Source organism: Esox lucius, chromosome 2 (assembly GCF_011004845.1).
Source record: "Esox lucius isolate fEsoLuc1 chromosome 2, fEsoLuc1.pri, whole genome shotgun sequence".
Classification (NCBI taxonomy): Eukaryota; Metazoa; Chordata; class Actinopteri; order Esociformes; family Esocidae; genus Esox; species Esox lucius.
In genome coordinates this window covers 15,285,322-15,304,852 of record NC_047570.1, presented here as the reverse complement: position 1 = coordinate 15,304,852, position 19,531 = coordinate 15,285,322, and the positions used below count along the sequence as shown (strand labels likewise).

The 19,531-nt window shown below is 39.2% G+C and overlaps 1 protein-coding gene across 5 annotated transcripts; it reads left to right on the top strand.

Moving 5' to 3' along the window:
- The first annotated feature begins 1,904 nt into the window (after positions 1-1,904).
- arntl1b (aryl hydrocarbon receptor nuclear translocator-like 1b) lies at positions 1,905-18,860 on the top strand. 5 transcript variants are annotated; one of them, XM_010881078.3, is made up of 19 exons: positions 1,905-2,006; positions 5,550-5,618; positions 5,773-5,917; positions 6,883-6,903; positions 7,118-7,207; positions 7,819-7,881; positions 8,039-8,196; positions 8,337-8,416; positions 8,525-8,617; positions 10,346-10,463; positions 11,599-11,748; positions 11,966-12,212; positions 14,062-14,168; positions 15,936-16,086; positions 16,458-16,537; positions 16,679-16,787; positions 16,951-17,044; positions 17,232-17,325; positions 18,208-18,860. In XM_010881078.3, the coding sequence occupies exons 2-19, from the start codon at positions 5,606-5,608 to the stop codon at positions 18,363-18,365; spliced, it is 1,971 nt and encodes a 656-aa protein (XP_010879380.1). In that variant the 5' UTR covers positions 1,905-2,006; positions 5,550-5,605; the 3' UTR covers positions 18,366-18,860. The 5 variants fall into 5 exon arrangements, with proteins under 5 accessions (XP_010879380.1, XP_010879370.1, XP_010879388.1 ...); XM_010881068.3 differs by having other exon boundaries at positions 16,455-16,537; XM_010881086.3 differs by lacking the exon at positions 7,118-7,207 and having other exon boundaries at positions 16,455-16,537.
- The last annotated feature ends 671 nt before the right edge of the window (positions 18,861-19,531 follow it).

The following is a 19,531-nucleotide window of genomic DNA, read 5'->3' as shown; positions in this document are numbered from 1 at the left end:
TAAAATCTTACAGTTTACAGTGATACTCTGCTGCCAACCAGTGGCTAAAGCAGCAAATAATCATAAAGGGAAGAAATCCATTACTTGTTAGATGGCATTTGTCAACATAAATTGGAAACGTCAGATGTTTGAATATGCATCCCCATTTATTTTTGGTCACATCTACAACCCTGTTTCCAAAAAAGTTGGGACGCTGTTTAAATTGTAAAGAAAAACAGAATGCAAGGCTGTGCAAATAATTTCAACCCTATATTGAACAGAAAATAGTACAAAGACAAAATATCAAATGTTGGAACTATGCAATTTTACTGTTTCTTGAAAAATATATGCCCACTTTGAATTTGATGCCAGCAATACATTTCAAAGATTCTGGGACAGGGGCAAAAAAAGACTGGAAAAATTGTGCAATGCCAAAAAAAACCTAGTGGACATCTCACAACTAATTAGGTTAATTGACAACAGGTCAGTAACATGATTGGGTAAAAAATAGCATAGCAGAGAGGATGAGTCTTTCAAAAGTAATGATGGGGAGGTGTTCACTACTCTGTGAAAAACTATGCAGGCAAATAGTGCAACATTTTAAGATTAATGTTATATATTGAGACTTTTTATATACATTTTACTTGTGACTTGACTTGCACCTATATAATCTGTAGATTCTAGTAGAATGTTGAATAGTTATGCAATTCTGTTGAGTCTGCAGTCTTTACACAGTAAATACACCGCAGTAGCATATTTACTGTTATTTCTAAAGAAAAATAGATGCAAAATGCAATATCTGTACATATTTTTAGTTAGGTTTATAACCAAAAAAATAGCAATCCTATGTGCAAAACAATCTTGGCATGATGGTAGTGTTTTATCAAACTGTCAAGTAAAAAAATACAAATGTTGAACGCCATCGTGTGTTGTGAACAGCTGTGAAACAGGCTTGAATCTCAAATTGCATATACTTGCATATTATTTATTATGCCAGATTAGTTTTCGAGACGAACAATTGCCGTTTCTCAATGTCAAGGATCCTTCCTTGACATTGAGAAACACCTAATGTCCCAAACCACACTACGCTGGAAACAGTAGGTCTAAAGTTCCCGGATGGTGTACTATTTCTGGTGGACTTTCGAGGCATGCTTTTTGTGGTAATATAGACCACAATCCCTTGCGCAGTAAAAGAGGGGTTTCCACGATTTTTAAGTATTTTCAATTGACGAAAACGTCATTTATAGACACCTATATTGACAGTATCAATGTCATTCACGTATGAAAGAGAACCGACCGTTGTTTTCTTCTATGAAATCAAATAGCTTTGGCAGTGTAAAGTTCGTCTTCAGTCTGACTAGCAATTGCTCAATTATTATGACTAGTATTACTGGCTTGTGCTATTAAAACTACCACTGGTAAAAGCCATACAGTTCATAGATGCTATTTGTGGTGGAAGTGAACTTCATAAGAAATGGTAGTAAGTTTAACACAATGTATAAACGGTGTCTAGCTAAATATTCAAACTTGGCATGATGTAAATGCGTTACAAAATCTAACGTTGCGACGCAATTTTATGACGAGTATATCCCAGTCGGTCCCAATACTGGCATACTAACTTACTATACTATATACTAAACATTACGTACTAACATCAGCCGCGAATTACGTACTCGTAGTACGTAGTATGCGATTTGAGATTCAGATACAGCCATACACATTCCAAAAATGCTTCCTGTTGACCGCATTCTATTCTGCCATTGGCTGATTCTTTGTGTTATAATGTGTACCTTCCTTGGATTTGTCGTGTGATTTCATTGGATACACATTTCCTCATGTTTATTGGCCCATCAATGAAACGGAGTTATTCTATTTGCTAGAAGCTCGAAGCCATAATCTCAGAAGCACCCAATTGGTTCAAAAACTGGGTTAGTGGTGCAAATATCATCATCAGAGGGAAGTAGGTCATGTATGCCGATTGTCTACGGACGTTCCTATCCTCAGTATGCATGTGCTGCCTTTTGACAGTAAGTAACTAACTTCGGTATACATTACGAAATGTGCGGATATAACATGTTTCCTAAATTCAAAATGGTGAATGTGGTATTTTGTGTGCATTTCTTGACTCGTATAATGGCACTCAATTGGCTGTCTAATGCCATTCCCGAGGAGGTACAATCATCAGCTTACTGTGTTTGTTTTAAAGGCATCGTGTCATTTGATACGTTGAGAAACTGCTGTTCTGTGTTACTCATCAAATTTAAACACTGGAATGGCCGTAATAATATTTTATTCAGATGCAGATTTGGTCTGTTGAACATTGCGTAAAAGGTCTTAACTTCACGGCTCGGGATTGAATGAGGTCATAGCTATGTTGCATAAAACAACTAGTGACGCACGGTTACCTAATACCTATAATAGTTTCCCTCTCTTTATCTTCAGTATTTAATTAACAGCAAGGTGTTTATCGCCTACACGATCATGTGTAGCAATACGAAGCATAGATAATGTTACTATACAATAAATAAAGCACACTAATGTGTGCATACTGTAAATGCAACATTTTACTAGGGGCTGTTGTGTTTCAGACTGTGTCAAATCAATGTGAAATTTGGACAGTGACAGATGTGTCTTCTGTATTGTATTTTCTACGTTGCGTGACTGATGTTTTTCCCCTTGTCGTCTCCGAAAATGTCGTAATGCAGAATATCCGTAGCCATGTATTTTACCAAGCTTCAATGGTCGTGAAAACCAAGGCTAATTGGTCATAAATTGTCAAGACTCAAAAACATTCTTATAAGCATGATATTACGTAATACGTTGCATATTGCTGCATTTAATATTTTTATTAATCAAAATGTTACATGTTAGAGTAAGTTTTTCTGAACGAGGTTCATTATGAAGACTGTACCTGCTTATAATAGCTACTGGGATCCAATTATCACACGTAAATGGGCTTTTTTGTAAATATGACTTATTCTTAAAATACTCCTGAAAAACTGAATAAATCACCAAAGTGTATCATTAATGTTGCATTAATAACAGATTATTCTTCTTAATATTACCTATACATAATATGCCACCAAGTATAGGTTAGCAGATAATTAGAGATAATCCTGTTATTATTGTCATGTCTTTGCTAGACCCTTAATAGTAGTAGGCTGCTAGAAAACTCTGTTTCTGGTTTTATGAAAGATTTACACATTAGCAGAAAAAATATTATTTGTGGATAATATTTTTGGCTCCTACCTGAAATTAAATGTTGACGATCATATTTTTCTTTAGCCAGTTGTATTATGTTGCAACTACTTTTGTGCCAAGTTCCTTCTACTGGAACTATGACATCTATTGAGACATGCTTATATCCCCTAAATGATGCTAGTTTTTGTCATGCTGCCCTCATCCCATTAGCACTTTCTGTTTTAATTGGGTGGAGTATATAGTTTGGTAATCTTATGCCTTAATTGACAGGCAGTGCAGATAGATGGAGATGAAAGATGTGGTTCAAGGGCTTCCTATCCTATAACAATTTATCTGGCTAACCAGAGATCTGGGACCTAGCAGAGCTGGCATCAAAGCAGTGGCTGCCAACTTTTTCTTCCCCAGGAACCACCGATTTACTGAGTAATTTTATAATTGAAAGCAATACCTGCCTATTGTCATTTGTGTATTGTCAAAATGTATGTACTTTTTTGTTGTACCCTTAGAAAACCAGCAATCTGTGGACTACAGTTTGAAAACTACTGCCGTAAAGCAGGGTTAACTGGTTACCTACCTTATTGCAGGGTTAGCTTGTTCTCTGCCTTATCGCAGGGTTAACTTGTTCTCTACATTATACCTGGGTTTCTAGTTCTCTGCCTTGTAGCAGGGTTTTCGTGGTTGTCTACCTTATAGTTGTGTTTACTAATTCTATACATTATACAGGGTTTAGTGGTTGTCTACCTTATAGCAGGGTTTATTAATTCCATACCTTATAGCATGGTTTACTCATTCTCTTTTTTGTCAGTATGGGCACAACCTTTTGTTTATGTGTATTGATGTTATCCTTCCTTGTGACTTTACTGAAAAATTAAAAGGTATTATTCTCTGCAGGGCTGTTTGATGCAGCTCATGATAAAACATGTACATACAAAATGTGGATTGCATTGTCAGCTCCAATGTCTTGTCTCTTGATATTGCAGTGAGGAATAAGGCTGTAATGTATGCAGTATATTAATTTTGTTCATTGTAATCATACACTGGCAGAGGATACGAATGGGGGAAAATAGGTCAGTGGAGAATCGAATTACAACAGGAAGATTTTCAGGCACAGTGGAGCAGAGCATTACTTGGTGTGATTATAGTAGATGCTGTGCAACAAAAAATACAAGTTGTTGCTGATTGGCTAAAATGTACGTACATTTCTGATGTAAGAGACCGATCAATGACTTCGGGACAGATATACAGGACACCTAATCTTGATATAAAAGGCCACAAAACCACTACATTGCAAAAACTTTGAAAGGAAACATTTATCGAGGCATTTATCTTGATTAAACGACAGTTGCCCACAAACAAATGACCAGGTCACGTCTGTAGCAACGAAAACCTGCAAAATACAAATTAATTAATAGAACATAAATAGATTGTAAACAAATTAATTAATAGAACATAAATATAAATAGAATGTAAATACAAATTAAAACACTTTATACTGGTTAATGTTAGCATCATTTGTTTGTATACTCTGGTACAGTGTAAGTGAGATGAAAAGCTTAGAATGTCTGTGTTTATTATTCCTGATTTGATACATTCATATTTATGTATTTTAAATGTCAATGTCCAGAGTTCAGTGCCTCTTTTTGAGTGTTTTGGAAAGTACATTTATTCAAATATTATTACAATTTTGTTTAAGACCTTATTGTAAATATCCATACCCCTTTTTTAATATGCATATATCACCAATTCCTATGTGAGGGTAAGCCCCTCTTCAATCGAGGCTAATTTAGCAGGATTAGTATGTTTTGTAGATTCGTACTCGTTATCCTCAAATTACAGCTGATGGGTTTGCTAAAGGAGAGTAATTGGGTAAAGGCCACATCCTTGATTTTGATTATATAAGCTGTGATCAGTGCTGTAGATATGGGTTTTCAGTTGACTGTAGCCTACCTGATTAGCTACTTATTTTCAATCATGTTGGTGGCTTCATCATGGTATGTGTTGCAGCCATAACTCAGTTTATGTAGCATATCCTGCCTTGTTAGAAACTATTCCAAAACATGCATGTCATGAACCCCAATACTTTTATTTGCATCAAGTAATTCATGATTCTCTAAGACTCTCAACAGTGGGAGGGGGAGGGGGAGAGAGAGAGAGACTACTATGGCTTTTACCTTATGCAAGACCCTATCTGAAACCATAGAGATCTACATTGATCCTCTTACTTCACCTTGGGTCATCTACATATCAGCACACAGTCCATGTTGTACAGTGGCTCCACAGACTCCGAGGTCTTAGAGGGCTGATCCGGTTTCCTCTTGCCTTTTTATATAAAGAAAGGATATCTGACTCTTTGCTGACTTGCTTTTCAGATCTGGGTCACTGCTGGAAAAAAACTGAATGACATGTTTTGAGGACAACCACACTTATGAATATTTGTGGTAAGTTTCACACTCTTTAAAACAATCAAGGATTATTTTATATTTTTTACAATTGTTGTCTATGAATATCATAGAAGTCGCTTTCACTCTAAGTTACCTACAGTAGGGTTTTGGAACATAGTATGTGCTGAAAGCAGTTTTTTTCTCTTCATAGATGATCTAATGGCAGACCAAAGAATGGATATTTCCTCCACAATGAACGAGTTCATGTCTCCGGGCTCCACTGATCTGATCAGCTCCATTGGCACACCTGGCATTGACTACACACGCAAGAGGAAAAGCAGCGCCACAGATTACCAGTAAGCCTGACTTCAATACCGTGAATAGACTTACCTGTCTACCTGTCACCTGAAGATACTATAGTGACTGTAGTAATTTCAGAGGTCCCAGGTCTGTCACAGTCTTTCACTCTAGGCTAGTGGTTCTCATAGTGGGTTAGGGTAAGAGGTTTTGAGTGGTTCTCACAAGTTTGACATTGAATTAATGTAATACATACTATAAAAGGCTACCTATCAAAAAGATATCACCTATGTGCATGTTCAGAACCTAAAAAGTTGCTGTGACTAGTTTTCAACAATGACATGCAAAATCTGGTGTTTCTTGTTTAGACAGATTAGAGGTCAATTTATGTTATACATATAAAACACAGTTTAGCAGTCAGTTTAAAACACATTGCCAGAACAATAATAGGCGTTATTATATATTGAATCCTTTCTAAAATAATTCTAAAAAAATACCTGCCATTCAAAAACAAATATTGTTATCTTGCTCTTGATGACTAATAACAGTAATATGAATAGTAATAAGAACTGGTATTGTTTAATCTGTAATTTTGTTATTCTGTGTACATTTAAAGCTTCAGACAAGCTCAGTGCATATAGTTTATTAGATTTTCATAAAACCTAGGATGTTTCTTTTATATGGAGGACAGTATTAAATTGGCCAACTAAGATTTGCCAGCCATACTGCATATTGGTTATGCAAATCATCTTTATTACATCCATGTCATGGTCATTTCATTTTGTTCGTCATTTGTGCCATTTTGTAAAACATTTTTCATACTTTTTTATTATTAAATACTTGGAAGGAATGTGTTTTAAAAATTTCTATTAAAAGTTGACAACTACATAACTACAGTAGTGTTCCTAGATATCAACAAATAATTGGTCACACAACCTTAAATTAAGGTTTAGTCTAGGTCAGAATAATCATTATCGGTACCCTTTTTGGGATTTTTAATTTGCACATTTCCTTGCTTTCACAGAATTGATGGATTTTCTTTTGAGTAAGTATCAAACTAAAATATATATATATATATTTTTTTAAGTAGACAATGCCTCTGCATTATTAGTTGGCTCTCTGTGATCCCTGTTGGGTTGGGAATAGATTGCACATAGTAGGAAATCCCCAAATTTTATGATATTTTCTAGTGTTAGAGGTTAGTCACTGTTCCCATATCTGTTGAAGCAAAATACGAAAGATATACTGTGTCCCCTCAGATCTGAGGCTTCATGGATGAAATTCCTCATCCCCAGCTCAGGTCAATCAAAATTTGTGCATCATGATGATCAGTACCCTGAGAGTGACCGGTCAGTGAGTATGTATGAATAGCTGTGAATATTGGAGAGCAAGTCATGCTGTAGTGTAGATTTTTAATCGAAAATAATAGATTGATTATATTTTTGTAATTACCAGGCGCTCATGGGCAAAATAAACTATTTTCCCATTTTGTTTTGGAATTCAAACCAGCAACAGATCAATTTCTGACCCAACTTCAGCCAACGAAATGGCTACAGGCCTTAATGACAGGATGCTCTGATTTGACCGACGGGGTAGTTACTGTTTGATAATACTATATTGTTGTCTTTGTAATATTTTACACTGTTGAACGCTAATACAGGAGTATAGCTATATTTCTCTAAGGCTGAGTGGGATGACAGATATAGTCTTGTATTCAAAATAGAGTACATGTGTAAACTATTTATGTAGCTAGTGCCAAAGATTATAAGAAAATATTGGATTGGCCTTTAATTTATTAACACAATACATGTTAGTGACCTTGATGATTCATGTCAGTCTAAAGCGCTCCACTATTTCTTTTTCGCTGAAGTCTCTTGCTTTCTTCACCTGTCATTTTATGTGTTGTGGGCATATGTTTTACTATTCTTCTTGGTACTAATGTCATTGTGTCTTTTAAAAGGGATAGCATGGATACGGACAATGACAAACTTGGTGATCATCATGGGCGCATTAAAAATGCCAGGTAACCATGTTGATGCATTCATACCTTTCCCAGATTTGGGAGAATTACTTAGTTGCCCTCTTTATTAATATCCATGTTAAGTTTGCAGATGTTTCTACAATTACAGGCCAACTAGATGTGTTGATTAATTTATCGGTGTTAAATGCTCTTTGCACAGGGAGGCTCACAGTCAGATTGAAAAGAGACGCAGGGACAAGATGAACAGCTTCATAGATGAGCTGGCTGCACTAGTGCCTACATGCAACGCTATGTCCCGTAAACTAGACAAACTAACGGTCCTGCGCATGGCTGTACAGCACATGAAGACCTTAAGAGGTGAGGGTAGAAGTGTGTTCCCTGTGCTACCAAGTGCAATGCAACAACAAAAGTACCACCATGCAGCTGATTGAAGTAAATCTGACCAAAAAAAGATGGCATATTCACTGATCCTGCATCATGTTTTTCCTGACTCCCAGGCACCGCTAACCCCTACACTGAAGCAAACTACAAACCTACCTTCCTGTCAGACGATGAGCTAAAGCACTTAATACTGAGGGTGGGTATTCTAACCTCCATAGGCAGTCTGGTGTTCTCCGAGTGTTTCATTATTACTTCATAACTCCTCTGTATTTCTCTCATCTATCTATTCGCCTCCTCTCCACAGGCATCTGATGGCTTTCTGTTTGTTGTTGGCTGTGATCGAGGGAAGATCCTATTTGTTTCGGAGTCAGTCGACAAAATCCTAAACTACAGTCAAGTATGCTCTCTTCCATATGTTGCAGTTTTTTATTCCTTTTTAATCGTGGTTCTGCAATGATTTTTAAACCTGATGAGCTAACCTAAAGGCAATACAATAAGAAATAGTTATATTTGATGATAGAACTTATACAGCTCTGGAAAAAATTAAGAGTCCACTGCAAAATTCAGTTTCTCTGGTTTTACTATTCATAGGACTTAAAATAATGCAAAGAAAACAAATTCATATTCATTTTTCAACAACAAAATTCTAATGTTTTAACTTAGGAAGAGTTCACACAGAAATCATTATTTGGTGGAATAACCCTGATTTTTTTTAATCACAGCTTTAATGCATCTTGGCATGATCTCCACTAGTCTGTCACATTTCTGTTGGGTGACTTTATGCCAATCTTGGCACAACAATTCAAGTAGCTCAGCTTTGTTTGATGACTTGTGACCATCTTCCTCTTGATTAAATTCGAGAGGTTTTCAATGGGGTTTAGATCTGGAGATTGGGCTGGCCATGACAGGGTCTTGATCTGGTGGTCCTCCATCCATACCTTGATTGACCTCGCTGTGTGGCATGGAGCATTGTCCTGCTGGAAAACCAATCCTCAGAGTTGGGGAACATTGTCAGAGCACAAGGAAGCAGGTGTTCTTCCAGGATAACCTCGTACTTTATTCATGCATCCTTCAAAAAACCAAATCTGCCCTATTCCAGCCTTGCTGAAGCATCCCCAGATCATCAATGATCCTCCACCAAATTTCACAGTGGGTGCGAGACACTGTTGCTTGTAGGCCTCTCCAGGTCTCTGTCTAACCATTAGATGACCAGGGTTTGGGCAAAGCTGAAAATTTGACTTGTCAGAGGAGATGACCTTACTCCAATCCTCTATGGTACTCCATTCCTCTATTCCTCTTTCGCAAACTTCAGCCTGGCTGTTCTTTGCTTCTCATTGATGAAGGGCTTTTTTTCTAGCTTTGTTAAATTTCATCCCTGCCCCTAGGAGCCTGTTTCGAACTGTCCTACTGTGCACTTCACCCCAGCTGCTGTTTGCCATTTGTTTGTAGGTCACTTGATGTCATCCTATGGTTGTTGAGTGACATTCGAATGAGTTGACATCTCGTTTTCGCCCTCTGCCAGTATGTAGCTTTGTTGTCCCCAATGTCTGTTGCTTGACCTTGTTCTTATGAACCACCATCTTTGACATTTTCAGGATGGAAGCAACCTGACGCTCACTGTATCCCTCTGCCAGTAGAGCCAGAATTGAACCCTTCTTTTTCTCACTCAAAGTTTTCTTTTCAACTCTTTTGTCATGCTGAATAGTTCTTTTTTTATTCAAATGACCATGCACTGGTTTTACCATCCAGTTGGTCCTATTGTAAGAGGATAGTGATGAACATAGCAGTGGTTTTGATACTTAAAGCAGTGTTTTTTTTTTTATATACTTCCTTGTTAAATTAGATTTGGTTCAGGTAATCACCTAATCAGTACCTCATTAAGTAAAATGAAGTGTGCCTGTGTTGGAATTTAACAGACACTGGAATGAAATGGCTACCATACATATAGAGATGCTGATTTTAAGAAAAATTAGGAGTGGTCTCTTAATTTTTCCCAGAGCTGTATTTGATGATAGATATAGATCACAAGTAATCCAGTATGACTTGACAGTGTTTTGTAACCACTCCTAATGCCTAATTTATGAAGACTGTCTTATCTCATGGTACTCTCTCCCCCTCTGTACAGAATGATCTGATTGGCCAGAGTCTGTTTGACTACCTGCACCCTAAAGACATTGCCAAAGTCAAAGAGCAGCTGTCCTCATCGGACACGGCACCACGGGAGCGCCTCATTGACGCGAAAAGTAATGCACCTGGGCCTCTAGGGTTACCAGCCTGTCTTAAAGGGGCCGATTCAGACTTTTAAAATGTGCTCCTCTCTTATGCAGTTCTTAATAGTTGCTATTTAAACATGTCTTAAGCAGGCTCATAGTTAGCATTCAAACTTACTTTGTGCAAGGTATGAGCGCTAATTAAATGTTATTTAACCTAAGAAAACCCTCCCACTTTTCAAAATAGAATGTATAGTAGTTTTCCTTCCCATCCCTTTAAGATGTACCTTTTAATTTTGAATTAGTACACAGCCAATCTGGAATATTTTTATAAAACAACATGTTAGAGATCAATGAAAGCCATTTAAATGTGCATATTTGTCTTAATTTCCTCCCCAGATAGTAAAAATACTCTGATCTTGTGAATTATTTAGTACATTCTAAGTAACTGTATAGTGGATACATGTTTTGGAAAAGTGAAGGGGGCAAAAAAATTGAAATAAGGGTTTATAATATTCTAAAATGAATAATACGGGGATTGATCAAGTGCATCTCCTAATCAGGTATGGATAGCAGGTTTTCTTTTTTTTTTTTCAGTGTGTGTGGTGGGAAATTGTCATGCCTTTTTACTGTCTTTTGCATTTCAACTGAAAGTTGACTGAGTGTCAACCAAATGAAGTATAGGACAGTATGTCAATATAATTTAAAGTATTTACCCACTTCGGTCAATATACGTTAGAAACACCTTTGGTCTCTAAAACTTTGCATACTTGGATGGTGGTTCCATTACTATTTTAGGCATATTGAAGGCATGGCTAGAATGTAATTTCAAAGTCTTGCCATAGATTTCTAAACAAATATACAGTCAAAACTAACTTGGCCAGTTTATTCACTCAGTTCTTGGTGATTAAGTCCGGCGTAACCTCACTGTACTGCACTGTCTCACAGTCCAGTTTTAAATGTCAGTGCAAAATGAACGGGAGAGCTATTTTTACATTCATTCACATTGGGTCTAGGGTAAATATAAAGAGTAAGAAAAAAATCTAACCTCAATGGCATTCAATTGAATTGCCGTTAATACAGTATATTTGTTAAGTATCATAGGCGATAGTTTTGTTGTTATTTCAGCATACATTAAGTTACCCAATATATTGTGACTGTTCCTCAGCTGGCCTCCCTGTGAAAACGGACATCACCCCCGGCCCATCCAGACTCTGCTCTGGAGCTAGGCGATCCTTCTTCTGCAGGATGAAATGCAACCGGCCCCTTGTCAAAATGGAGGACAAGGACTTTTCTTCCACCTGTTCCAAGAAGAAAGGTACCTTAGACTACAGAACATATTAGAGGCTGGTTATTAATATTTTGTCATTTGGAGAAATAGTTCATAGGTTTCAGATCAGTAGGGTACTCATTGATGAGCGTTAGGTCCATAATGTCCTATAGTTATACAACATATTTACATTTGACAGAGCTCTTACTTATAGGGGCAGAGCTGGATGATGATGATGATGATGAATCATTCTGTGCATCCACAGCTGACCGTAAGAGCTTCTGCACCATCCACAGTACAGGCTACTTGAAGAGCTGGCCGCCAACCAAGATTGGTCTTGATGATGACAATGAACCAGACAACGAGGGCTGCAACCTTAGTTGCCTTGTGGCAATTGGACGTCTGTCTCCCCACATTGTCACTCAGCCAATGAACAATGATATCTGTGTCAAGCCTACCGAATACGTCTCACGCCACGCCATCGACGGGAAGTTTGTTTTTGTCGATCAAAGGTGAGAGCTTTTTCATAGCATGCATGCGCCATAAAACCATGGATCTAATGGTGTGCTATTTGGTCCCTTGGGACTGGAGTCTTTTTCTGTGTGGACCTTATTGGCAGTCCAGAGTTTTATTTACTGTAGGACAGGCATATTGAACTATATTTTGACAGGAGCCAGGTTTGGTAAAGGCTAATTATAGAGGGGCTGAGTGGGATTATTTTTCCTAAAATTGTTTATAAATGTAAACAATAAAATGTTCCGGAGACCCAGAAAGCAGACACGGTACAGAGTGCATATGCTGACTACTCCACTGCCCCCTGCCTTAGTCAAGCCACATCACCAGAGCTTACTGTAAAGTAACTGTGTAAACGTGTTTAGTCTTACAGTTGTGTGCATAAGTTTGCATACCCTGGCAGAAATTGTGATATTTTGAAACTACGTCTGATCATGCAAACAAAAACTGTCATAGGAATCCTAGGAACACACAAGGTGACACACACAGGTGCAAATGGCAATTAAAAGCGAATTTCCCACAGCTGTGGCTTTTTAAATTGCAATTAGTGTCTGCGTATGAATAGTGAATGAATTTATTAGTGGATGCACTGAGCAGGCTAGATACTGAGTCAAGGGGAGCAGAAAAGAACTGTCAAAAGACCTGCGTAACAAGGTAATGGAACTAAATAAAGATGGAAAAGGATATAAAAAGATTTCCAAAGCCTGGCAAATGCCTGTCAGTACTGTTCAATCACTGATTAAGAAGTGGAAAATTCAAGGATCGCTTGATACCAAGCCACGGTCAAGTTGACCAAGAAAGATTGGCACCCAAAACTGCCAGAAGAATTGTTCGGGATACAAAGGAAAAACCCACAGGTAACCTCAAGAGAAATACAGTTGTGTGGTTGTTTCAAGGAGCACAATGCAGCGATACTTGAACAAAAATGAGGTGCATGGTCGAGTTGCCAGAAAGAAGCCTTTACTGCGCCAATGCCACAAAAAATCCTGGTTACAATAGGCTCGACAACACCATGACACGCCTCACACCTTCTGGCACACTGTAATTTGGAGTGACGAGACCAAAATAGAGCTTTATGGTCACAACCATAAGCGCCATGTTTGGAGAGGGGTCAACAAGGCCAATAATGAACAGAATACAATCCCCACTGTGAAGCATGGTGGTGGCTCACTGGTGTTTTGGGGGTGTGTGAGCTCTAAAGGCATGAGGAATCTTGTGAAAATTGGTGGCAAGATGAATGCAGCATGTTATCAGAAAATACTGGCAGACAATTTGCGTTCTTCTGCAGGAAAGCTGTTCATGGGACACTCTTGACTTTCCAGCATGACAATGACCCTAAGCACAAGGCCAAGTTGACCCTCCAGTGGATACAGCAGAAAAAGGTGAAGGTACTGGAGTGGCCATCAGTCTCCTGGCCTTAATATCATCGAGCCACTCTAGGGAGATCTTAAACCTGTGGTTCATGCAAGACGACTAAAGACTTTGCATGACCTGGAGGCATTTTGCCAAGACGAATGGGCACCTATACCACCTGCAAGAATTCGGGGCCTCATAGACAACTATTACAAAAGACTGCACGCTGTCATTGATGCTAAAGGGGGCAATACACAGTATTAAGAACTAATGGTATGCAGACATTTGAACAGGGTTCAGTTTTTTTCTTTGTTGCCATGTTTTGTTTTATGATTGTACTATTCTGTAATGACCTACAGCTGAATGTGAATCCCATAAGTAATAAAATACGTGTTTTGCCTGTTCACTCATGCTTTCTTTACAAATGGTACATATATTAGCAATTCTCCAAGGGTATGCAACCTTTTGAGCACAATTGTATGTTCTCTTTTGTAGGGCCACTGCCATTTTGGCTTATCTACCCCAAGAGTTACTGGGTACTTCGTTTTATGAGTACTTCCATCAGGATGACATTGGGCATCTTGCAGAATGCCATCGACAAGGTATGTATCATATTGAATGTTAATTTGTGTCACAATGAAGGACCGTAATTTGACACCCAAGTGCAAAGTTTTATAAACTGTGACACATCCCTGAGGCCTAAGGTGAATGACATGAAAGAGTTAGGGCTTTTTGCATTTTATAGATTTTTAAGATGTGAAAAAGTGCTAGTCCTGTAATTTGTAATGACGAAGCGCATCTGTTAATGGCAAAACAGGTAGAAAGCAGCAATGAGGAGAACATGGATACAGCTAAACATTGTAGCATTGTTTTTATATGGAGAGATGCTTTGTTTTCAGCACTTGTCATTTTTATGTCAATCTATTTCCCCTCTGCAGCAGACATGGTGTACTATATATTTAGAACATAAAATTGCTATTAAATAACAGTTTGAAATCCCAAATCTTATAGAATCATGAGAATCACATACACTGATCAGCCATAACATTATGACCACTGACAGGTGAAGTGAATAACACTGGGATACAAAGAAAACCCACAGGTTATCATGGCACCTGTAAGTGGGTGGGATATATTAGGCAGCAAGTGAACATTCTGTCCTTGAAGTTGATGTGTTAGAAAAATGGGCAAGCGTAAGGATCTGAGTGACTTTGACAAGAGCCATGGCTAGATGACTGGGTCAGAGCATCTCCAGAACTGCAGTGTTTCCAGTCTGCAGTGGTCGGTACCTTTCAAAAGTGGTCCAAGGAAGGAAAAGCGGTGAATCGGCACCAGGGTCATGGGCAACCAAGGCTCATTGATGCACATGGGGAGCGAAGGCTGGCCCGTGTGGTCCGATCCAACAGATGAGCTACAGTAGCTCAAATTGCTAAAAAAGTTATTGCTGGTGCTGATCGAAATGTGCCAGGACACAGTGCATCGCAGTTTGTTGCGTATGGGGCTGCGTAGCTGCTGACCAGTCAGGGTGTCCATGCTGACCCCTCTCCACTTCCAAAAGTGCATGTGAGCATCAGAACTGTACCACAGAGCAATGGAAGAAGGTGTCCTGGTCTGTTGAATCACTTTTCCTTTTACGTCACGTGGATGGTCGGGTGTGTGTGCGTTGCTTACCTGGGGAACACATGGCATCAGGATGTACTATGGGAAGGAAGCAAGCCGGTGGAGGCAGTGTGATGTTTTGGGCAATGTTCTGCTGGGAAACCTTGGGTCCTGCCATTCATGTGGATGTTACTTTGACATGTACCACCTACCTGAGCATTGGTGCAGACCATGTGCACCCTTTCATGGCAACGATATTCCCTGATGGCATTGGCCTCTTTCAGCAGGATAATGCGTCCTGCCACAAAGCAAAAATGGTTCAGGAATGGTTTGAGGAACACAAGTTCACAGTGTTGATTTGGTCTCCAAATTCCCCAGATCTCAGTCCAATCGAGCATCTGTGGGATGTGCTGGACAAACAGGTTTGACCCATGGAGGCCCCACCGTGCAGCTTACAGGACTTAAAGGATCTGCTGCTAACGTCTTGGTGCCAGACACCACAGCACACCTTCACAAGTCTAGTGGAGTCCATGCCTCGACGGGTCAAGGCTGTTTTGGCGGCAAAAGGGGGACCTACACAATATTAGGCAGGTGGTCCTAATGTTATGGGTGATCGGTGTATATCATTCTGGCACTTAATTATTGTGATAATATGTGACACATGAGATTCCTGGTAATTCCCAGTCCCAATACCAAGTAGACTGTGGTATGAATGAATCAGCATGACCACTCCGAGACATCATGCCCCACCCCTAACCCTCTGTTCTCAGTGCTCCAGATGAGGGAGAAGATCAATACAAACTGCTACAAGTTCAAAATAAAAGATGGCTCTTTTATCACGCTGAGAAGTCGCTGGTTCAGTTTTATGAACCCGTGGACCAAAGATGTGGAGTACATTGTCTCAACCAACACTGTCGTCTGGTGAGTAGCTACACACATCAGGCTCTGCTAGGAATTTCTTTCGTAGTTCTCATGTAAATAGTCAAGGCATAACATTGCGATACATTTTTTTTATGATAACATCCTAATAAAACTGGATCATAACCAACTTTTTTCATAGAGCAGATTTGAGTCTACAGTCTACACACCCATTGCACTTCTGTTTTACATCCTCAGAATGTAATCTAAATACATTTTTCTTCCCAAAGCCCTGTACAACCTTTTCCACTTTTCAAAAAATGTACAGAAACATTTGTCTCTGCTGATGACCAGCAGACCCATAACATGACACTGTAACCACAAAGCTCAGTAATGACACATCTCTTTCTCGCTCCCTCTCTGTCTCACAGCAGCAGCGTGCCTGAAGGTGCTGATGGCAGCTATCCTCAGCTTGCCGCCTCCCCTCAGAGCATGGATAGTGTACTCACAGACGGTAAGCCTCCTGCACCAGTCCCACGCAGAAGTCCACCCGTTTGGAAAGAGTGTGACCGTGGCTATTGCGAGCTTTTTTGTTGTCCCTGGCACGACTCTGACTAAGCAAGTGAGACTGAGTATTTGTGTTTGTCGGTTGCAGGAACCGAGAAGCGCAACTTTCAGACGGTGCCTGGCATCCCCGGTGGCACACGGGCAGGGGCGGGCAAGATTGGCCGTATGATTGCAGAGGAGGTGATGGAGATCCAGAGGTGATAGCCACGTTGTCCATTTCATGACGCTTATATTGACAGACATTGCCTGTGTGGTCATAAACATACCACATACACCCATATTGGAATGGAAATGTCTGTTGGTGACAGAGAATGTGAATGTCAGCTGTGGTCTGCTGTATTGACCCTGCTTTTCTTCCAGGATTAGAGGCTCCTCGCCCTCCAGCTGTGGCTCCAGCCCTCACAATTTCACCAGCACTCCACCCCCAGACATCTCGTCCCCTGGGGGAAAAAAGGTAAGAGGTCTTCCCATCTCTTTCCAACTCCTCCACTTGAACCTTTCCCACCCGGTGGGAAGTCTGTTATTTTCCCCATAACTCACGCATGTGAAGTCAGCAGTAAACAGGGTAATATTTTAGTGTGTTTTGGTGGACCATACTTCAAAATGCAACAGATATTCTAATTTTGTTTTGGTTCTTTTAGATACAGAATGGTGGAACTCCTGACCATCCTTCAGCAGGATTGATACCGGGGCCAGACTCTGTTGGCTATCCATACTCCAACAACTCCATTCTCAGTATGTATTCTGCACACTTGCATCTAATCATTATTACAGATGTATAGTTTTCGAGGAACTTCACCCATTACATTTTTAGCTATTTTGTTTGATTACATTGAAAATGGGCAGGTCGTCACTTGCAATTGTTATAACATTTTCCAAATCACTCCAAACCAGTTCAGAATGTCCCAAAAATGCATATTTGAATATTTTGGTGAACAACATTATTCTGACACATATTTTTAGCACAGTAAAAACTATGCTAATCCAGCTTGGACATCTTCTGTTTGTTTATGTTCAGGTTTAGTTCAGCCCAAATTACTCTTGATGTTATTGATGTTAAAATGTAAATGTGGTTGATTCGCTTTGATCATAAAAGTCCAAATGTTGGAAAAGTACAGTATAGTTCATTTCCTGTGTAATCTATTTCATCATCTTCACCAAGGGTGTAAATGATTTTACAAGTGACTATATTTCTTTAGCACCAATGTTCATCACTTGTGATTTGCACACAAGTGGGATTTAATATTATAGGCAGCTTCATACAAATGTCATGTTGATTTCCAGAGCTCTTAGAAAAAGTTAAATTGCGACCTGTCGATTGAAATGTATCAAAATGTCATATAATCGATTATACTTTTTTTTATACAAACACATTTAGTGTTCACTGTGACCGAACGTTTATTAATTTGTATAGATTTGATGTATTTAATAAGTTCTACACAGAGCTGTGGGGAGCAGGGTATAACCTGAGACATAGCACAGGCTGTTGCTTTACCTCATTCTCCATTTTGGAGAGGTGCAGTCTTTGAGAGACAGTCCAAAAGTAAATCTGCGAGGTTTTTCATAGTGCTCTGTTAGTACCCTTTAAATATTTACATCTTTCCTTTATCTGCTTAGGCGATAACTCACACATTGGCATTGACATCATGGATGAGCCCGGCTCCAGCAGCCCGAGTAATGACGAGGCAGCCATGGCTGTGATCATGAGCCTCCTGGAGGCAGATGCAGGGCTAGGAGGCCCAGTGGACTTTAGTGACCTGCCTTGGCCGCTGTAAGGACTGTCAGGCTCAGGAAAGCCCTCCCAAGTGGACTGAACATGGGAGGAGTGACTGTTACAGTATTCACAGTGTGTCAGTCGGTGAGCAGTACCAGAGCCATATCAACAGGGCTAATGCTGCTGTAGCCACACAGTCAGGTGGCATGCAGGCTGGCCCTGGAAAGGAAGAGATGCTGGGCCTGGGATCGGGAAGGGTGTACAGTCTGTCAGTGCAGTGTTTGGGAAAGTAAAACTGCCTCACTAGTCCTAAAGTATAATTGTACCAGTTATCCTGGTTTTTCTATGTCCATTCAGCCTCAGACATTGAACACAGCTCTTTTATAATAGAATTGTTTGGTCTATTTACACTACAGAAAAATGTGTTAATATTTCTAAAGAAAATTGTATCACATGTTTATACTACCATAAAAATACTTTTCTCTATACAGTATATATGTAAAAGTGTATTGTTTCATCTGTGAAGTATTTTTCAAATAAAACCTGTCAATATAAATTGTCATTTCCATTTTCGAAAACACAAAACCAGTACTATTTTTTATTTTTTATTGTTCTTAGAGGGTAATTCCACCAACGCCATGAAAATGACAGGAAACATGTTGAATATCCCTATTTCCCATCATCAATATTAACCTGCATGACCATGATTCCATGGAAATTGTGCAGGGCAATATTGCAGAGCAACTATTTTATGTTGAAAATGAGCAAGACAAAATATATTGCCTAATGTAGCAGCCTACACCTACAGTGTCTTTGGAAAGGATTCAGACCTCTTCACCTTCTCCATGTTTCGTTGTGTTATTTACTTAACTTATGATTGATAAAAAATATTGATTTTACCATCATTTTTCACACAATATGCCATAATGATGAAGTGAAAAGACATTTTTAGAAATGTTTGCCATTTTATTGAAAATAAAAACAAAACACTCATGTACCTACGTGTTCAGACCCTTTGTTCACTACTACATAGAAGTGCCTTTGGCAGCAATCACAGCATTGTGTCTTCTTGGGTATGCCTCTACCAGCTTTGCACACCTGGATTTGAGCAGTTTCTCACATTCTTCTTGTAAATCCTCTCAAGCTCTGTCAGATTGGATGGGGAGCATCGGTCATTCACAGACTTGTCCCTAATCAATTCCAACATTGTCTTGGCTTAGGGTTGAT